The following is a 20,956-nucleotide window of genomic DNA, read 5'->3' on the forward strand; positions in this document are numbered from 1 at the left end:
CCTGCCCACATGTGTGGCTGTCTTTGTGCACGGAACAGTGTGAGCTTTCCTAAGCAGCCCTCAGACTCACAGTTAGGCCTCCTTGACACAGTTCACTCAAGGCTGGGGAGTGTAGTGTGGGACTTTCTCCTCACTGTGGGGAACGTGGCTGAAGTTACATGTCACATTCTCTAGATTTGACAGGAGTTCTCAGCCCCAGCCAAAAAAAAAAAAAAAAAAAAAAAAAAAAAAAAACCTGTCGACTTAATGCTTTTGTTTAAACTGAAAATTAATGGATGAAGAAGCTGATGTGACAAGCTGTCCCTGGGGAAGTAATGGGTGAATTTGACAAAGGAGACAGGGAAATCAACAATTAGAAATATATCGTTGTCTGAGGCCTTTTAGTGAAGGACAGACAGTAGGTGGGGAGAGGGGTAGAGGAAACAGAGCTTTTCGTTATTTCTCTGTAAGGGGAAGGTTCCAGGGTGAGCACCTGGGTGCTGGGGAAAATCTGACTAGAAATTTGGGCCTTCCTGCTGATGTGTCCCCTGGGGCCCCATGGCACCTTACCGTTTCTCTCTTTCCCCTCTAGCCTGAGCAACAAAATATATCTAGCAAGCATTTGGAAAATACCTGTTGAAGGAATAACTAAATTAACAGTTGTGTTAAATCTATTGTCTCTTTCTCTTGTCAGGCTGATAAAGATGTCAAGTCCGTACATGAACAACCTTATCATCCTTGGAGGGATGCTCTCCTATGCGTCCATATTTCTCTTTGGCCTGGATGGATCCTTTGTCTCTGAAAAGACTTTTGAAACACTTTGCACCGTAAGTCATTCTGCATAAGCCAGTGGCATATGATAGAAAGTTTCCTAGGTGACCTCAGTCATCAAAAACACAGATGCAAACCCAGAAATACATGAAAATACATGAACAGGCAGGAAACAACCCATTTAGTAGTTCTTCAACTCAACAGGGAAGAACGATGTTACTGTCAGGCCGGCATTGGGTATAAGTACTGCCTGTAAAGTTAAGATAATGGACTTCCAGCCTGGGCAACATGGTGAAACCCTGTCTCTACAAAAAATACCAAAAAATTAGCCAGGCATGCTGGTGTACACCTGTAGTCCCATCTTCTCAGGAGGCTGAGGAGGGAGGATTGCTTGAGCCCAAAGATCAAGGTTGCAGTGAGTTGTGATCTCGTCACTGTGATCCAGCCTGGGAAACAGAGAAAGACCCTGTCTTAAAAAAAAAAGATAATGGACTTACCAGGCCACCGTTAGAAGAGAGCCCACTGAGAAATGACAGAGTAACACAGAAAAGGAGGGAAGAAAGTTATCATCCAGGAAAGCATCAGCACCAAGGGTAAGAGTCAGGGTCAGGATCGTTTAAGAAGGAACAGATCCTCCCCTCTACCTCAAAAACCATCAAAGAATATGATGATAGATCTTAGTATGTCTGACTTTGAGTTATATGGTAAAAGCTATAATTGTTATTTTCTATTTAATGGTGTTTTCTTGAATGGTTTTTTCCTTATTGTTCCCCTACGGAGCATTTTTAGACATTCTTTCCTAACGATTCCTCTTATGAAAGTTTAATACCGGAAATATAATGTATATCTGTTTGTGTACTTTATATATATATATATGGTTTATACATAAAAAAGATTAATGTTTCTTCACATTCAAGAACCAACAGTTGCCCCCAAGGGGGCTGTATCATCCCTGTGAGAGATATATATATATTTAATGAAGTACAAAGCAGTGTAATTTATTTACTATATTTTAGAAAGATTATTTTTAAAGTTAATTAACATGTTAAAAATTTTAATGCCCAAAGAAATGCCTTTTAGTTTTTTTTGTTTGTTTTTTGTTTTTTGTTTTGAGACGGAGTTTCGCTCTTGTCGCCCAGGCTGGAGGGCAATGGTGCGATCTGGGCTCACTGCAACTTCCGCCTCCTGGGTTCAAGCGATTCTCCTGCCTCAGCCTCCCAAGTAGCTGGGATTACTGGCATCCGCCACCATGCCCAGTTAATTTTATATTTTTAATAGAGACAGGGTTTCACCATGTTAGTCAGGCTGGTCTCAAACTCCTGACCTCAGGTGATCCACCTGCCTCTGCCTCCCTAGTAATTTTTTTAAAGGGGGTTATGTATTAGCAATCACTTAATAGTTGTATGGAACTAACTCTCAGTTGAAAATATCATGAACTTACTTTTTAAGAATGAAGTAACCAGTTGGGATTTATTTCTGGACATTGACTAAGATCTGTCCAAATGGGGTTAGCCAGTTGGGTCTCTTTGGAGTCCCAGATGCAGTAATTCATCCAGTCCCCTGCCTAGAAGACCAGAGCTGAAGGGGATGGTCAAAAGATCAGTGCTGAGTGGATTAATCCAAAAGCCACTCCTTTGTTGGTGCTGTTTTCTTTCAAGACGTTGAGAGCACTGTGGGCCCTTTTTGGCAAAGCAGCCTTCTTTAGGCTGCATTTGTTGTTCACAAGCCTCAGTGTGCCCACTGCTGGATAATAAGGGCTGAAGACTAGCAGTGAGGGACACTTAAGTGAAGGACCCCTTAAATGTGCTGCAAGTCCCCACTCACACCCCAGAATTTGAGGACTGATCTGGGCCAGTCCCTCTACTCTGGGACAGCACGTGGAGGGAAGCCCCCTGAGATCTTACGGTCTACGGGATTCTGCTCCCCGGATTTCTGCAATGATTAAACCGGACTGACTGTTACACATCATCAAGAAATCGTTCCTGTTACCAGTAACTTCAGTGTGAGCATGAGCTGTCTAGCCAGGGAGAGGTCTACAGATACACTGACTTTATCCTCAATTGGGCAGTGCCTTGAGAAGTGTGTGGTCGAGTCCCCAGTAACTGAGGGGGTAGTGAGGTCACTGGTGTGCTCAGGCCCCTCTCCTTTCCTGGAGGGACCTCCATGGCCATCAAACCCCAGTGCTCCAGGGTCACTTGGTTCATTCTTCCCACTCAAGAGTTTTTCACTCCAAGCCTGGAACTGGCTCATTCCCACCAAAAGACCAAAAGAGTGTGGCCTTCCCATAATTCCCATTATTCTGCCCTTCTGGGAGTGAAGAAAGTGAATACAAAAGATGCAAGTCCCTGGCTTCACTGTGCCTGGAGTCAGCTTACAAAGAAGCTGAGATGCTCAAAAGTCCTTGTGGGTATGGTTCAGTGGGGTTGTTCTCTAAAGAATACAGCCTTCTGGGGCCGGGTGCAGTGGTTCACACCTTTAATCCCAGCACTTTGGGAGGGCAAGGCAGGCAGACTACCCAAGGCCAGGAGTTCAAGACCAACCTGACCAACATGGAGAAACCCTGTCTCTACTAAAAATACAAAATTAGCCAGGTGGGGTGGTGCATGCCTGTAATCCCAGCTACTCAGGAAGCTGAGGCAGGAGAATCGCTTGAACCCAGGAGGCAGGGGTTGCAGTGAGCCGAGATCATGCCATGGCACTCCAGCCTGGGCCACAAGAGCAAAACTCCATCTCAAAAAAAAAAAAAGAGTGTGGCCTTCTGGCATGAGAATGATGACCAAAGCACATGGAAGTCTTGCTAGTTTTGGTGGAAGTGTGAAGACCACTGAGTCTCTGATATTCCTACATCAGCATGACTTTTATGCCCTGAGATGCCTAACAATTTCATGAGCATACAATTTATTTATGGTCAGCTTTCCTGGGCAGTGGTGAGGCCTGAATAAAAGGTTGCTCCTGAGGGACCCTGATGAGGTTGAATGAGGAAAGTGAGGATTTCTCTCTTCCATCTGTGCTTAGGCTTCCTCCCCAAGTTTTAGGATGCTATGATGATTACAGTAATGGAAATGGTTACTGGGGCCGGGTGCAGTGGCTCATGCCTATAATCCTAGCACTTTGGGAGGCCGAGGCGGGTAGATCACCTGAGGCCAGGAGTTCAAGACCAACCTGGCCAACATGGCAAACCCCGTCTCTACTTAAAAATACAAAAATTCACTGGGCATGGTAGTGCACGCCTGTAGTCCCAGCTACTCGGGAGGCTGAAGCAGGAAAATCGTTTGAACCCGGGAGGCAGAGGTTGCAGTGAGTTGAGATTGCGCCACTGCACTCCAGCCTGGGTGACAGAGCAAGACTCCATCTCAAAAAAAAAAAAAAAAAAAAAAGATACTGTGGGCAAGTTTGGCAACTCCATTTTCTCAGTGGCATCCCTGAGAGGCGAGGGGCTTGCCTCGCTCCCCCAGCTGAGAACCAGTGGAGCAAAATCCTACCCTCGTTCTACCACGACCCCAGTCCCTCCCGGGGGCCACTCTGCCCATCTCCTCATCACTTGCTATTGGCCACCTGGGAATGCCTCCAGCAGGCCTGAGTTTCAGTCTTCACTGCAGAGACTCCTGCAGCAGACATCAAGGGCTGCCCAGCCTTCAGAAACTCTCTCCTTCCCAGAAAGAAGTTCCTGACATCTCACCTTGTTCACAAGCCAAAGGCTATGAAAGCACAGGTGCTTTCTCAAGTTTGACCTGAATTCGACAACCATGGGGTGACGCAGGCTGGGGAGCAAAAGCACGGACATCCCCCATACCCAGGGCTTTTCTTTTTAATGAAGCCTGACATTCTATTCTGGGAGTCACGCTCATTTGTGTGAGGGGAAGGTTGTCCTGGGAAGCCGGGGAAGGCTGGTATGAATAAATCATAAAGCGCTTTACAAATCAGCATTGGCTCTGAAGATGAGGGCCCAAAAAGATGCTGGGGCCCAGTTCTCGCCGCCCCTGAGAATTAATTTATTTGCAGTCAAGGCTGTCTTAGAAGCTCTGTAAAGGGGAGTCCACACGCATGACTGTGGGGAAAAGGCATAGATTATCTACCCTGGATCGAATTGGGTCAGCATAGATGTGTACATGAGTTAGGGCTGGGGCCATTTATTTACTAATTCTCAATATTGCCCAGGAAGAGGAAGTGAAAGCTCTTGAATTTAGAGCCTAAGTATCAGTCCCCGATGGGTACAATTTGGATTGTATTCCACCTGCTATTCCAGGGTGGGCAGCTCCTTCATTTCACTTGGTGCCGTGGATTCTGTTCTTCGGACCTAGAAGGCTGCTCCCAGCAAACTCCCACCAAGCAGGGAGCTGCAAGGAGAAGTAGGCCCGTGTGGTGTAGTGATCACGGATCTTCCAACAACAGCCTGCACTCGACTGCCACCTCCTCCACTTACTAGCTCCTGACTGCAGCAAGTGACTTAACCTCAGTTTTCTCATCTGTAAAATGAGCGTAACAGTTTTCCCTCTGCAGAATTGCAGTGTGGGTTAAACAAGACGATTCAGAAAAGCCGCCTGGAACTCAGGGAGAGTGCTACATGGAGGGATGTAGGAGGAGGGACAGGCATCACAGCTTGTCACCTTGCATCCTCGTCACAGTGTAATTTCCTGGTGTCCCACACTGGGTTCTGTAAATCTTAAAGGACAGGGGACAAGGTAGACCATGAGGCCCGGTTCAGACATGGTGCAGCCGAAGTCACAGTTCTGTCTGCTCTGTTGCCATATACATGCTGCTTTTTTCTCCCTTTTAGATTTCAATGTAGCAGCCTAACACAGTGAGAGCCATGAACACCACCTCAGGCAGAAACCTATCATAGTCACAAGATTAGGCCTCTCTAGGGGCTACACCTCTGCTCAGACAAGGGTGGGTGCGTGTGTGAGTGAGTGCACACACACTCTCACACACACACACACAGTGCTACTGCTAGGGACGCAGTTTCTCTTAGTTCCCATCCCCCACTCCCTCTGACCCTTTCCAGAATCTTCCCAGCCTGTCACTGCTGGTTTCTGCAAGTCTTGAGAGCAGCTCCAGCGATACCCCGTGCTGTCTCCCTGGACACTGTGTGGGTAGTGGATTCACCATAGCAACGTGGCCCCTGTGGACATGGAGCTGTCTGCAAGGACGGTGCTGGGTGTGGGCCAGGGCCCCAGTGCCAGGGAGAAGGGATGGACCCCTGCAGCTGAGCTGACCTGGCTCTGGGATCCCAGCCCCTGTCCTCCCAGCCAAGGAGCCCAGCAGGTGGGGAAGAGAAAAAGCACTTGCCTTCCTTGTGGATCTGAGGCAGAAAGCCCAGCTCGAGCGTGGGAGGAGTAAGAAGGGACTTTGCAGACAGGATGAGGAGGCTCCAGGTGGACCTTAGATCCCAGCGTGGGCCTCACACAGCTTCCTGGGCTCTCAGAAGCATTCCTGGGCGTGGGTTAGTCAATAGCTTCCTGTTAACTCCCCGAGTCTGTGCCCTCAGCCCCTGTGATTCACCAAGGCCAGCTTTCAGCCGGGGGCAGCCTTTCCTTCACGACCACCTGACAAGGCCAAGTTCACTGTCCGCACCTGACGGAACAGAAGACTGACGCCCTGTCACACACTGCTAGGCAGCAGGGAAGAAGTTTAAAACGAGCTCTGTTGGACCACAAAGATGACTGAGATGTTTCATTAGAAAACAATAATATTCAGATTTTTTATTAGCAGGCTTATACCAGGAAAAAAAAAAAAAGTCAACTAAGTTATTAGGGATGTGGTAACCACTTATCCCAGCCAATATTACCAAAATTTTTGTCTCAGATTCTTTTAAATTGAGATATAATCCACATACCATAAGTTTTGCCCTTTTAATGTGTACAATTCAGTGGTTTGAGTCTGTTATTTCATTTCGATGGCTCTGCAGAGTATATTGGAGGAGCACCAAAGAGAGAGGTTCTGCTGTGGGACTGACTGTATTCAAATCCCAGCGGCACTACCTCCTAATGTGTGACTTTGTTTACCTTATTTAACATCTCTGAACCTCAGTTTCCTCTTCTGTAAAATGGGGATGATAGTAATAGGGTTGTGAGGATCAAATGAGATCATGTATGTAAAGCACCTAGTGCCTGCCACACAGTAAGACTTCATACATCTGAGCCATTATCATTATGTATGAACGAGTGATGGGACTGTCTGGATAATTGTGTTCACCTCTGGATACCATTAAGACAGACACTGATAAAGCAGAGCAAACGTGGGATGAAGAGGCTGGGAGGCCAGGCGCGGTGGCTCATGCCTGTAATCCCAGCACTTTGGGAGACTGAGGTGGGTAGATCACCAGGTCAGGAGTTCAAGGCCAGCCTGGCCAACATAGTAAAATCCCATCTCTGCTAAAAATACAAAGATTAGCCGGGCATGGTGGCAGGTGCCTATAGTCCCAGCTACTCGGGAGGCTGAGGCAGGAGAATCACTTGAACCCAGGAAGCAGAGGTTGCAGTGAGCCAAATTGCACCACTGTACTCCAGCCTGGGCGACAGGGGGAGACCCTGTCTAAAAAGAAAAAAGAAGAGGCTGGGAAAACCAGTTGATGCTGGCCGGTTTGGTGTGGGTACCCGTGGCAACCTCTGGTTTTCTGTGGCCTTGCTCTACCAAAACTGGGGTGGGAACAGACTTGGGTCCTGCCTAAGTCAAAGCCAAGCTGGTGGCTGCCTCTGCCACCTTGAGTGCCAAAAGGGGCTTTGGGGAGGGCAGCAAGGGAGGTAAGAATGACACAAACGGGACCTCTGAGGACGCTGCAGCCATGTAGTGGTTGGAATCTGACCTAAGAAGCCAGTTCGGCCCAGGGCTGCCCTGAGGGACGCTCAGAAGAGCGTGGCTCAGCTTTAGCTCCTCCCAGCTGCCTCTGCTTGCTGACCACCCCAACTCTTTTATCTATTTTTCCACTAAAAAAAATATGTATATTATAAGCGTGGCACTCGGTGAATTTTCACAAACTGAACTCAACTGTGAATCCAGGATCCATATCAAGGAGCAGGGCCTTACCAGCATCCCAGAGGCCCTCCCTGTCTCCTTCCAGTTCCTAATCTGTCCCAACCCTCCTCCCCCTGCCAAGGGTGGCCCCCATCCCAGCTCCTGCTTGCACAGACGGTGCTACTCAGTGTGCACTGAGCCACCTGGGGGTCCGGATGGAATGCAGCAGGTCTAGAAGGGGGCCTGTGCGTTCCTGACACACTCTCAGGGGATGCTGATGCCACATCCCCAGACCACACTTGGAAGAGCAGAGATAAGATTAGTACCTGATGCTTTATTTTTGTGTTGTCTCTTGGAGACTGGTTGTGTAAGATAAATGGAAGCACCAGAAGCCTGGTCTCCTGGGACCCAGCTATGGGAGGGAAGGAGCTCCTGGGGTAGAAGACACCAAGTGTGGCCCCCACCCTCGAACCTTGGGAAGCAGGGCGGTTCTCTCACAGCTGGCAGGGTGGGGTTTGAGTCCTGAAGCACCCCTTCAGCCCCTTCACCCTGCTCAGATGGGTGGCAGCTGGGCAGGGATGGGGCAGGGGAGGCCTAGACACTGGACTGGGGAGTGTGATGTCCTCTTCCTGCCCTCCTAGAGGTACTGGAATTTTCTAACTCTAACTAGAAAGGTAAAGGCTGCCTAGGAACACCACTTGGCCTCCCAGTAAATTCAAGTCTGGTAGGAATTAATGAAACATTTTTAGTGAAAAGGCCATAAATCTGTGGGGTTTTTTTTGTTGTTGTTGCGTGGGGATTTCTTTTTGAGGCAGTTGAGAAGTAAAGCAATGTAATAACGTGGGTTTGGGGCTGTTTCTGCAGGTGGGCTCTCATGGCTGGCCATGGTAATGTGCTTGGTGATTTCAGAAGGCAGCAGGAAGGCTGGGCCAGGAGACACCCACAGGGTTTGGTGGTGGCCTTGCCTGGTAGGTCCAGACCAGCTCGGGGAGAGGGCCCAGGGACTGGCTGTCACAGGGCCTGATTGGGCCAGCTGGAGTCCTGGATGGGGTGCAGATGCCCGCTTGATGACAGTGGCCTCCCCACCCCCAACTGCCTTCCAGTAGAAGGGGCTGAGTGGGGAATCAGGGACTCCCCGGACTCCTGAGTCAATACGTAGATGATGGTCTCCCTTCCAGACAGCCCACATGTGGGCCACTCCAACCTTTGGCTCTGCTCAGCACTCTTGTTCCCACAATTTATTCATTCATATGATAACATTCCCAGGCACCTACTAGACACAGATAATGTCCTTGGGGAGCTGGCAGTGTAGATTGAAAACCTAAGTAAACAAACAGTTCCCATTTACTATGTTGTGTACACTGACAGAGACAGGCCTAGGGGAGTGGGTAAGGCCCAGAAGCAAGGGACAAATCAGGGAAGACTTAAAATAAGGGACCCCTCTGAGTGAGCTCCAGTTATTTCTGGAAGTCCTAAACGATACACCATACTTGCCCACAGAATTCTCAGCAGCTGCAATCACACGGTGTAGCCTCTCAGACCTTCCTCTCTGACCCTGATGCCCACTCGTCCATGTCTTCTGTCCACAGAGCTGCATGAAGGCACATAGCAGCCCCCTCCCCACCACGCCCCACCCCCGCCTGCCACCACCCATCTGAGAATGCTGCTCTTCCAAAACCTCCCCAACCTCCAGTCCTGAGGCTCCTTCTGGGGTTGTGGGGGAACAGGAAGAAAGGCCTCTTCCTCATTCTGCACTGTTCTGTGGCCCGAGCCAAGGCTGCTAAGGGCAGTTGTGCACTTTCTGCACTACACAAGGGTGTTGGCATCAGGGGCAGGAGCTGAATTTTGGCCTGTGATCGGCTCTTTGAGCCAAGTTCTTGGAGTCTGTTGGCTTCGAGGGCCTTGAGGAGTGGAGTCGTTCAGAAAGGGCCCAGAGGGGATGCCTTTCAGAAATTTCTCCTCCCAGAGGGGGAGCCTCTCTCTGATTTGCCCCAAGGCTCCTAAGATGCCCCCTAGGCCCTGACTTGGGTTCCAAAGTGCTCCTGCAGGTCCTGAGTCACCTTTGCCCCCTGCACCATTTCCCCAGAAAGGCTCTGCTATACTCTAAACTCCAGAGAAGATTTTCTGTACAGGTCTTACCCAAAACACCCTGAGCAAGATGGGGTTTTTGGGAGCTGTTTCTAGAGGCTGTTCTTCAAAGTCTTATAACTTCAGGATTTATCTGTCGCCCCTGCCCCAGAAGACAAGACGGGCCCTGGAGACCTCAGGCCTCTCACCTCTCCCACCTCATACCTCACAGTGGTCTGGGTCTTGCTTTGGGGCACTCTGGGAGTTTCTTCCCTCCTTCTCACTATTGATCACCTGGAATGAGCAGTCAGAATGAAATAAAAGGCCCTTGAAGAAACTTCTGGACAGCAGGAGAGTGACTTGCCCCTGTGTTCAGTCAGCCACCAGAGCTTGCTTCTCCCTCTGACTTGTTGGCCTGAAGCCCACATGAATCTGTGGCAACAAGGAGACCCGGAGCACGGCAGTCCCGTCCTCCCGTCCATCATCTGTCAGAGCAGGCCTGCCAGCAGAGGTTGTGTGTCCATTTTCATGCTGATCCCCAGAAGGGCATTGAAAGCCCTTCACCCGGCCAGGCATGCTTCATGAAATCAATGGAGCAAGCGGCTGAGCAGAATTGTTCTGGGCATAGATGCTTCCTTCCATTTGGAGATTTGCTCTTATTTCTTTTTCCTTTTTCATAGCTGAGACTGAGATGGGCGCTGCCTGCCTAAAGTTTGTCTTCCCCCATGGATGTATTATGTTCAAGGCAGTTTGCAGAGGGGGCTGAGTACTTGATGGCTAAGGGGAGAAAAAGAAAGATGTTAAATCAGAAAAATAAACACATGTAAGACTTTAGGAGAAAAAGTGAAGTAGCTGGTTGGTGTTGATGAATCAGTAGAGACTTGTATTGGTGGTAACATATTGAAAAACAGAATCATTAGAACCCTTCAGATAAAACCTTCTAGTTTATTCGGCATCATAGAGCCACATAGAAGGGAGGTACCTGGGATGTCATTAAATGAAACCTCCCTCAGTGCAGGAAATGCCCCTGCAGCATTCTGATGGAGGGGGAGAAGCCGGGGCGGGGGGGTCTTCCAAGCTTTGCTTGAATATGTGGAGTGATGGGGAGCTCACTACCTGTCAGACAGCATGTAGAAGGAACAGCTGAGGCCATGAACTCAGCCTCTTTTGCTATCAAATGCTCCAGTTCTCTCTGTGGTCTTCCTTTATTTTGCTTGCTTGGGCTCAACTTGCACATCTGTGGTGACAAAGAGTTTACAACCTCCTAAACTGGCGCATCCAGCCTGATTGTCTCCTCTTGGCTCCAGAGATTTAAAGGTGGGCACAGCAGGCCCTGCCTCCCAGTAGCCTCATCTAGTGGGAGAGGCAGACAGGTAATCAGATAGATGTCATCTCTGTGTGACCAGCAGAGCAGAAACATGCTTGAAGGCAGAAGTCATGAGGAGGAAGTGGTCAGGACCTCCCTGCAAGGTCTCAGTAGGCTTCTCGGAGGAAGTGGCTCACAAGTTTGGATTTCAGAGGATGCATGAGAAGTTCTGAAGAACACTGAACAAGGAATGGCATTTTGGGTGGAGGAAACAGCAAGTGTCAGACCTGGCAGCATGAGCCAGTGTGATGTGAGGGGAAAGACTGAGCAGTGCAGGATGGCTTGAGGAATATCAGAAGAGGTAGGGTGGAGGGGGCTGCACCCTGCCTGCTAAGAATTTGGAGTTTAACCTGAGGGCTCTGGGGCAGCAATGGGTTTAAATCCCAGAAGCTTAAGCTGGACTAACACTCAATACGGGGACTGACTGTGGAGCCCTGGCAGTAGGTGTCTGGTGATTGTAGGCAGTAACGCTCCCAAAGACAAGGTGGTTAGTCAGTTCTCTACACCAGACAGCAATGGGATGCAGCATTGAGAGTCTCTAAGACAACCCCCAAGTTCAGTGATTCACTAGGACTCTCAGGGCTCAGCGTGCAGTCATACTCGCAGCTATGACTTATTACACTGAAAGAATACACAGCAGCATCAGCAAAGGAAAAGGCACATGGGGAGGCGAAGTCCAGGGGAAACCAGGTGCCAGCTTCTGATAGCCCTATCACAGCAGAGGTGCACAGGACACGCTTAATTCCCCCAGCAATGAGTAGCGACCACATGTGTGCAATGCTGCCCAGGGAAGCACATTAGAAATGCCATGCCCAGGGAGTTTAGTTGGGGGATGGCTATGTCGACACCGTCTGCCTACTACATAACAAAATTCCAGACTCCCAGAAGGAAGGCAGTGTTCAGCATAAACCATGTTGTTTGCACAACCCGTTTAGGCACAGTGAGCTGCTCTTACCATTGAGGAGATGGTGGGAACCATCCAGAATCCAGGCTCTCAGATACCAGCCAAGGACCAACCCTCAAATCAGACCTTCCTAAAGACAACGGTCTCAGGCCTGCTACGTTAACTCTTTTCTGCCCAGGCATCCTCAGCTATTCTTTGCTTTTAGTTTATGGCAACATATTGCAATTTCCAGATGCCAGGTTAAATTTATATTATTGAGTTTTAACTAACGACTAATTAGATGGTTGAGTCTTAATGCATTTAGCCCTCACAAAATAGACAAGTGGCCTGGAAATGATTGTTTCAAAGAAAACATAAGTTAAAGCAAGTATTAAGAATGCTTAGCACACTAAGGCCGGATGCAATGGCTCTTGCCTATACTCCCAACACTTTGGGAGGCTGAGGCAGGAAGATCACTTGAGTTCATGAGTTCAAGGCCAGCCTGGGCAATATAGCAAGATTTTATCTGTACTAAAAATCAAAAGTTAGCCGGGCACGGTGGTGCATGCCTGCAGTCCCAGCTACTCAGGAGACTGAGGTAGGAGGATTATTTGAGCTCCGGAGATGGAGGCTGCAGTGAGCTGTGACTGTACCACTGCACTCCAGCCTGAGTGACAGAGCGAGATCTCATCTCAAAAAAAAAAAAAAAAAAGTGCTTAGCACACTGGAGTGACACATCTCCTCAAAACAGATCTTTGTCAGCCACAGGATGAGGTAAAAATGATGATATTACTTCATCTTTGTCCTTTTTAAAATGCCCATGGTCTGTATATGGTAATTTGTCAAATTAAACATGTTCAAGAGAACGTTATCAAAAATGCTGTAGACCATTGGTCTTAACAGTCGTGTCAATAAATTAGCTTTACAAGTGTGTTGAGGTCCCCGGAGGGTGTTACAGGTTGGTCAGCTACCCCCTCTGGGTGTGTCCTGGTCCTTTGACATCTGGCTCCTAGGTGTAGATGAACCTGATTTGGGTTGAGGAGACTCCATCTGAGGAGGAGGCAGCAGCAGGATGTCAGGGAGAGAGACCTGGACCAGGACGAAGCATCGAGTTCCAGGCTCAGCTCTGGAGCTGTGTGGCATGATTAAGGGAAATATCTTAAATGCGCTGGGCCTCAGTTTCTTCACCTGTTAAGGGATTTCTTCGCTTAACTGACACCTCCAAAAAATCACCTTGGTGTTTGTTGTTTTTCTTGTTGTTTGTTTTTATTATTATATACTTTGCCTCTGGCCTAATAATACTTGTTGAAGATGAACAAACTAATGAATGAGTGACCCAGCAAACTAATGAATGAGTGAATGAATGAATGAATAAGATGAACTGTCAAGTCCCATGCATCTCTGACAGATGACAAACGTATTTTCTGGTCATTGAATATGCTTAGGTCTAAATTCTCTATCTTTGGCTCTTTCCCCCTCCCTGTTTTGTATACTTTTCTCATATCCTTTTATGATCATCTGGGTAATACTGTGGCCATTCTACATTGTTTCTAAAGCACTGTGGTTCATTTTTACCCATCTGATTTCTCCTTGTTTGTGAAATTTTAAAAACAAAGAAAAAGAAAATAGAAGGCTCAGTGCCCACCTGTACCCTCGCAGCATTCATGCTTCACAGGCCTGTGTTTCCGAACAAGTGCTGTGATACTGTTGTCCTTCCCTTGATTTAGTGGGTCGGCCTTGCAGTCTAAAAATAGTTCCTATTTTTACAAATAAAATGGAAATGCAAAATGTTCTGTCTCTGAAAACCCGGAGAGTCAAGTTGCCGGAAAGGCAGGAGCAGAATGAATCCGTCAGGGGAATGGGCTGGGAACATTTCTTGGAAACTTCCTGCTTGTGCTGGTGGCAGCCAGCCCTGAACTAGAAGGGGCCTGGGGAAGCCAAGCAAAGCTGCTGTGCTCAGCTCCTCTGGATGCAGAGGGCCTCAGCTGTCTGCTGCAGCCTGGCTGCCTCTCTTTTCCCTACCACATCTACTTTTCTGCCTTGTGTTCAGCCAAGGCAGGTTGGAGCCTTTCAAAGGAAACTAAGCTCAACAGAGCTGAGGGAAAGCAAAGACCCAAGCTCAGAGCTGCAGCTCATGGGGCACGTGGCTTTTCCGTCCCAGTGAGTGGGAGGCCCCAGAACTCAGTGGTGCACAGCCCAGGGCTGGACCATGATGTGGGGCCCCCACCTGGAGATGTGCAAGTCTCCTGGGTATTAGAGGGTGTCCAGTCTAAATGGTGAGGGTCGGGGGTTCTGGGAGTGATGCAGTACAGGTGAAAGTGGGCGTCCTGGAGGCCCCTAAAACCTAACAGGTGGTGGCCAGCCTGTTCCAGCCCTAAGGGATCCAAGTTGTAGGCTCATGTCAGGGCCGGCTGTTCCCATTAGCCACCAACCCAGCGCTAGGGGTCAGGGCACACCTTGGTCCTGAGGAACAGGTGAGAGCCAGACAGGGCCTCAGTCCTGAGCAGGGACCAAGGTCTAAATGTGAGCTCAGTAGCCAGGCTGGCCTGTGCTGACTAACTGGCCTTCTGAGGTCGCACTGGACAATAGTAGCCACATGGCCTGACCATGTGGGGAGAGGACTGGGCAACAGGAAGAAGGAAGGGAGGAGGGGACGTGAAGGCCAGAGGGCTGGACCATCACCTTTTGGTGGTACCTCAGCAGTCTGTGGCTCTCTGCCTGGCTCTCTCTGGGCTCATCTAAGGGAGGATTTGAATCTTGCACTCCTGTGTGCCCAGTGCCCTGGGTCTGGTGAGTGACTGATAGAACTAAATGCCTATTGAATGGAAATTTGATTGAAAGATGCCAGTGAAACTCAATGATATGTAGAGGGGAGTATTTTTCCCCGTCATGAAAAGTCCCCCTGCAGGGTGGTCTCATACCTGATGAAGTCCATCTACCTAAGGAAGGTCAATGCTTCTGTTTTCTCATGGCCTCTAGGTCAGGACCTGGATTCTCACCGTGGGCTACACAACCGCTTTTGGGGCCATGTTTGCAAAGACCTGGAGAGTCCACGCCATCTTCAAAAATGTGAAAATGAAGAAGAAGGTAATCACTCTCCTGTTTCAGGGTATTAGCAGTGTTCACTCAGCATTTATCTAGCAAGTATATACTATATTCCAGGCACTGAGCTATTTGCTGGGGATCCAAGCTAAACACAATCCCTACCTCCTGCTACCTTCAGCCTACTGGGGAAATTGGACAGTTAACAAAGCATTTATAACACGGTTATCAGGGCTGGCTGGGGACATGTGGGGAGTGCTGGGGTACAAAACACTCAAGGGAGGCTTCATGGAGGAAGTGCCACCTATGCTGGGGCCTGGAGGGTGAGTGGGAGTTAGCCAAGCAAAGGGCATAGAGATGCTGGGGACCTTGTCAAAGGAACCATCCAGGGCAGCCTGGGGATAGGAGGAGGGTGGTCAGGAGCTGAGAGAGGCTTGATGTGGCTGGGGCGTAGGACTCGTGGGGACAGGGTACAGGGAGAGGCTGGAAGGGAAGGCTAGAGCCACATTAAGGAATCTTGCACTTTAACTTATGGGCAATAGGGAGCTCTTAAAAGAGAGGGGTGACACAGGGCTGGTACTGGATTTAATGATTCCATTTTCAAAGAGGCTCTTGTAGGACAGGAGCTCAGCCTTCACACCGTGGACTGCATTCGCCACCCGTGAGGTTTGGTATAGCCATGATGTTGCCAACCTTGTCTCTTAGTCATAGAGAAACTTTGTCCACCACTGTCCTTTTTAACTCTTGCAGTGGTACTGGTTCTCCCCTTTCTTCTGGATAAAGTTTGTGGCAAGTCTTATGATTTTGAAGGTCCTCTGGTCAGTAACTATTATAATATGTAGAGTCTATCATTATATTCAAAACTTCAAACAGTATTCATTGGCACAACTTCTCCCTCTCCCAGCTCAGGCCTGCAGCAGGCCGGCCACCTGCCTTGGGAAAAGGGGTATAGGCTGGCTGCTTCTCTCTTTGGCCAGCCTGCATTCTTTCCCCATCATCCCATCCACCCAGGTGTCCAACCCCTCTGGAGTTGGAATTAGGAGTGGTGGAAGGGGCAGGAAATACTTTACTTGCTTGGAGCTGGCATTGGGCTTACTGGGCCTGGCGAGGATCGCAGCAGGCCCTTTACACTCCTGGGGTGCTTTTCTGGGTCCCTCATTACTGGGACTTTCTCTCCTGCCGTGCTCTTGATGCAGATGAAATGCTCCCCCAATTGGCTATTTGTGGTTTCTTCCCCTGCTCCTGAGCATCCTTCAGTTCTCTACCCTGGGGTCACCTCACCCCTCCAGCTAGTCCTGGACAGGGCCACACAAGCTCTTCCTCACCCACGGCCCACATCTGGGGCGCAGAAAGCACTCCTGCACCCTTTGCACCTACAAACCTAAGGACTGAAGGCTGATGTCAGTGTAGCAGCTGCCTCTCTTTTGTTCCATCCTCAGAGCAGCTGGCCAGTCCATCATCCCCCATTAGATTTCTCAAGCGGGAGTCAGACACCAGTCCACAGGGTCCCCCAGGCTGCAGAGACTCCTATCAAACCACCCAGTGATCTCCTTTTCACTGGAAACCAAGGCCTCTTTCTTGATTTGAGGTCATGGAGGAAGCGTTCCCTCCCAGTCCACCCATTTCTGTCACCAGGGGAGGGGTCTCATAGTACCGTGATACCTCTTACCGAAAAGGCTCTTCTCAATTTAGTCCCCCACCCATCACACCCTAGCCCCCTGCACACACTCTTCAAATCCTGATGTGGGCATCACCTGTTTACTGACACCTCCTCTGCAGATCCTCACTGTGGGCCCATCCCAGTGGAACATGGAGCCTGTTGTTCTGGTTTTTCATCCGAGCCTGCATTTTGCTCCCTGGTTACCTGGTGCCAGTGGCAGACAGCAACCCAGCCCGAGCAGTGGGGCCAACAGGCAAAACAGAAGCCTGGAGTTCTAGTCTCTGCTCCACTGCTGATCTGCCGTGTTCCTTCAACAAAGCTCTTATCTTTCAGGACCTCTGTGTCCTCATCTGTAGAATGGGGATACATTGATATAGTATTGTCCCCTTAGCTGTGATTCTGTGGGCTCCTGCCTGGTGTCCTGGTGGTACCTCTCCCTCCTCAGGCCCCCCACCCACCTCTTCACTGCCAAGGTCCTTCTTCAGGACTGCAGCGCCCTGTCCTCTCCAGATGAGGTGGAGGTATATTCTGTTCTTTGCCCCCTGCTCCACACCCGAGCCACCTTAGGAAATCCACAGGCTGCATTTAGAGTGGGGAAAGAGCCCTGCTCTGCCGCCCTGTCCCTGTGCTCGCCTGGAGAGGCCCTGCGTCTCTGGGCCCTGGCAGCATTTATGACAACTCTCCATGAGAGGAGAGGCCTGGCCACCCCAGTGTTTCTCAGCTCTGGCTGCACACTGCAGTCCCACAGGACCTTTTGAAAACTACAAGAAGTCACCCAGCCCAGGCCAATTGAAATGAGGGCTCTGGGGCTGGAGCTGAGCATCAGTAGTGTTTCAGCTTTCCCTGCTGATGTTAATAGACTGCCGAAGTTGGGGACCTATGGTCTCGGTCAGGGCTTCTGAGTGTGGCTGGCCTGCAAGCTGTTAGAAATGCAAATTCCTGGGCCCCGCCCTGACCCTAATGAACCGGAATATTTGGGAGGAGCCCAGGAGCCTGTGCTTTCCCCATCCCCGGCCAAAGCAAGTCAAGGCTGGAGAGCCACTGGCCTAGGTGACTTCTGGCGCCCCTCCTGCTCTGCGGCTCTGGTTTAAGAGCTGCTCTGCCATTGATAACTCCATCCTGGTTTGGAAGAAGCACAGTGTTGGTTCCTATGTACTAATATGTGATTCATCCCTATGGTCATCTGTGATAAGGAACCTGCCTTTATGCTCTCTAACGTGACTGCCAAGCAACAACACGCCAACTGTCTGGCAACAATCGACAAAACATATCAGGGAAAATGGCAGGAGTTCAGTTGTCTGGAAGCTCCCTGTGCGGCAGTGATGTGGTGTCATCACCAGAGGCCACGGGCTTTGCTCACTTCCTCCTGCACTGCCTGAGCCAGGGCAAACTTGATCCCCCTGAGGGTCTGGGCCAACTCTGAGAGCTTGGGCTTGCAGTGGGTCCAGGCATCCAGGGAGGGGGCTTATCTGAGAGACAAGCCCCACACACACACTTTTTTAACTTTTTAAACTTTCTTTACTTTTTTTTTTTTAACTTTTTAAAACTTTTTTTCTACTTTTGTTTTTAAGGGTAATGATGTCAGAGACAGTGGGGTTTAAAACAGTCCCTTAAAGGGTATGAGGTTAGAGGACTAGAAGGTGACAGAGTTTGGACATCAAAGGATGGTAATTGTGTCACCAGGCATCTAGAGGAAGATGATTGTGATGGTGAGAAGGGCCTCAGGACCAGCGGGGGAAATGACATCAAGGGTGGTGAGGGTGACATCAGGAACAGAAAGGGAAATGAGAGCAATAAGGTTCATGCACAGAGGGGATCAGGACCACCTCTATTGGGTTAATGACACTGAACTCTCCACTTAAAAATGGTTAGTTAGGGGCAACCCGCTTGGGTCCCCTTCCACACTGTGGAAACTTTGTTCTTTCGCTCTTTGCAATAAATCTTGCTGCTGCTCAAAAAAAAAAGGGGGGGGGTTAGTTAAAATGGTAAAGTTTATGTGCATTTTACCACAATAAAAACAAAACTATAACAATAAAAGCCAACTTGGTTATGTAAAAAACTGACACTGTGAAGAAGAGCCCAATTTTGAACTACACCTGTCACAACCCTTTCAAAACAATCTGGTTCCCTGATTGAGTTTGTGGTTTGAGTAAGATATAAATATCTCTTCTCTACCCTATCCTCCTGTAATTTGGTTGGTAAATAATACTTAACCACAGCACCACAAACCGGCTCCTGGAATAACTAAAAAGCCCAGAGTGACCCCAAAGAGTTTCTCACACTGGAATAATGTACTTACCTAGCCTTCATCATTTTCACAACAAAATTAGTACCAAATCTTGTACTGAAAGCCTTTGGCAGTTCATATTGTTCATTTGTATTGTGCAGTCATCGTCACCATCCATCTCCAAACCTTTTCATCTTCCCAAACTGAAACTCCATACTCATTCAACACTAACTCCCTCTTCTCCTCACAGCCACGGCCACCACAATTCTTTCTACGAATTTGACTCCTCTAGGAACCTCATATAAGTTAAATCATACAATATTTGTCCTTTGGTGACTGACTTATTTTGTTTCTTTTAAAGAAGTTTGGACTTTTTTTAGTGGCCCCCTTAATTTTTTTTAACTGACATATATACTAGATTTGTATCAATTTGCAAATGCAATCATATGCTTTTTTCAATGCAGTTTCTTTATCCTTTTCTTCTTTGCATAGCTCCCACCCCTCCTCCCTCCATCCATGATGGCTTGCCCTCCCCAAACGTACATATACAAACTTCATCCCATATGCCCCATATGTCCACAGTTTTGAAAGCATTAAAGGAAAAGAAGCCTATGAAAGGCTATTAAACACATGGTGACTTAATGCTTCCAAATTTCATATTTTTACAGCATGTTACTTTTTTTCTAAAGACCGATTGTGAAATCTTTTTAAATTGAGAAGGTTTATTACAGCCTTTATTTTGCCTCATATTAGGACCAAATGGAAGCATTGAGACAAGAGTAGAAATTTAGAGATGACACCTTCTGTTCTGGGGGAAGATGTTTCGCTTCTCGGCCTTTTGGCTAAGATCAAGTGTGAGGACAATGGAAGTTTACTACAAATATGACTGGATTCTGTTGCAGACAATAACATGAGTGGGAAAAGCATCTGAGGATAAACCCTCAGACTTTCATCTGGGCTCAACTTAAGGAAAATGCTGAGGGCTTTTAGTAGCTATCCTGAAGCATCCGCCATCTAAAGATGACTAGAGAGCTGAGCCCCAGGAGCACCATCCGTGCTGTATTCCCCCTGAATGGTGTTCCCTGAAGAAATGAGTTGGCCCCAGTGGAAGGCCAGTCTGAATAGGTCAGAAAATCTTAAGTTTTTTGAAAAAATAAAGAAATGCCCTTTTCTCTTAACCAAGCATCAGCCAAGTTTTTCTGCAAAGAGCCAAAATAGTCAATAGGTAAGAATTTGCAGCCTCTTCTGTCACGGTTGCAGCTACTCAACTTTGCTTTTATAGAATGAAAGCAACCATAGACAAATACGCAAATGACATTCGTTTAAATGAGTATGGTAAAGGTGTAAATTTGTCTTCTCTACCTTACCCTCCTTGTAATTGAGGGTACGTTCATTTAAATGAGCATGGCTATGTTCCCATAAAACTTTATTTACAAAAACAGATGGTGGGCCAAATCAATAGTTTGCTAATCCCTGCTCTAAACAACTCAGAAGTCACATTTAGTAAAAATTGCTGGATCTGTTGAACAGTTATTGTAAGCCAGGCTCTCGTAATCTAGTGTGGCATGTGCAAATATTATCCCCATGTTCTAGATGAGGAAACTGGTTCAGAGTGGGAAGGGAATTACCCAAGATCACACAACTAGTTAGTTCATTTCCAACTTAGATCTGATTCCAGAACCAGGTGCTTAATCATTACTGTGTGCTCATCTGCCTTTGCTGTCATCTGCCACTAAGTACCTCCTACCCCCAGAGAGAGGACTGCATGTGATAGCATCAGTGAGCACTGACATAACGCAGAGAGAAGTTCAGGCAGCACTTAAGGAAAGAAGTCAAAGAATCTAAGAATAGAGAGATGGCTTTGCCTAATGCAAGGGGTCTCTGATGCTCTCTGGTGCTCAGATCAGTGTTTTTTTTTCTTTCCTTCCCTCTCTTTTCATTATTTAAGATTATTTTAAATCACCTCTACTTGACATTGTATTTTGTATTCCCATGGGTGTACTTGTG

At 48.3% G+C, this 20,956-nt stretch overlaps 2 protein-coding genes across 2 annotated transcripts in view; both read left to right on the top strand.

Annotated features, from left to right (window-relative positions):
- The window catches only part of GABBR2 (gamma-aminobutyric acid type B receptor subunit 2), a 416,683-nt gene that overhangs the window by 318,971 nt on the left and 76,756 nt on the right, over positions 1 to 20,956 (top strand). The window contains exons 11-12 of the mRNA XM_015117226.3: positions 674 to 806; positions 15,000 to 15,107. Of these exons, the coding sequence (XP_014972712.3) occupies positions 674 to 806; positions 15,000 to 15,107 (241 nt within the window). The remainder of the gene's footprint in view (positions 1 to 673; positions 807 to 14,999; positions 15,108 to 20,956) is intronic.
- Positions 18,685 to 20,956, top strand: part of TRIM14 (tripartite motif containing 14) — a 288,671-nt gene continuing 286,399 nt past the window's right edge. Inside the window, exon 1 of the mRNA XM_028835036.2 lies at positions 18,685 to 18,694. The gene's annotated coding sequence lies outside the window, so the exon portion shown is untranslated. The remainder of the gene's footprint in view (positions 18,695 to 20,956) is intronic.

Source organism: Macaca mulatta, chromosome 15 (genome assembly GCF_049350105.2).
Source record: "Macaca mulatta isolate MMU2019108-1 chromosome 15, T2T-MMU8v2.0, whole genome shotgun sequence".
In the NCBI taxonomy this organism is placed as follows: Eukaryota; Metazoa; Chordata; class Mammalia; order Primates; family Cercopithecidae; genus Macaca; species Macaca mulatta.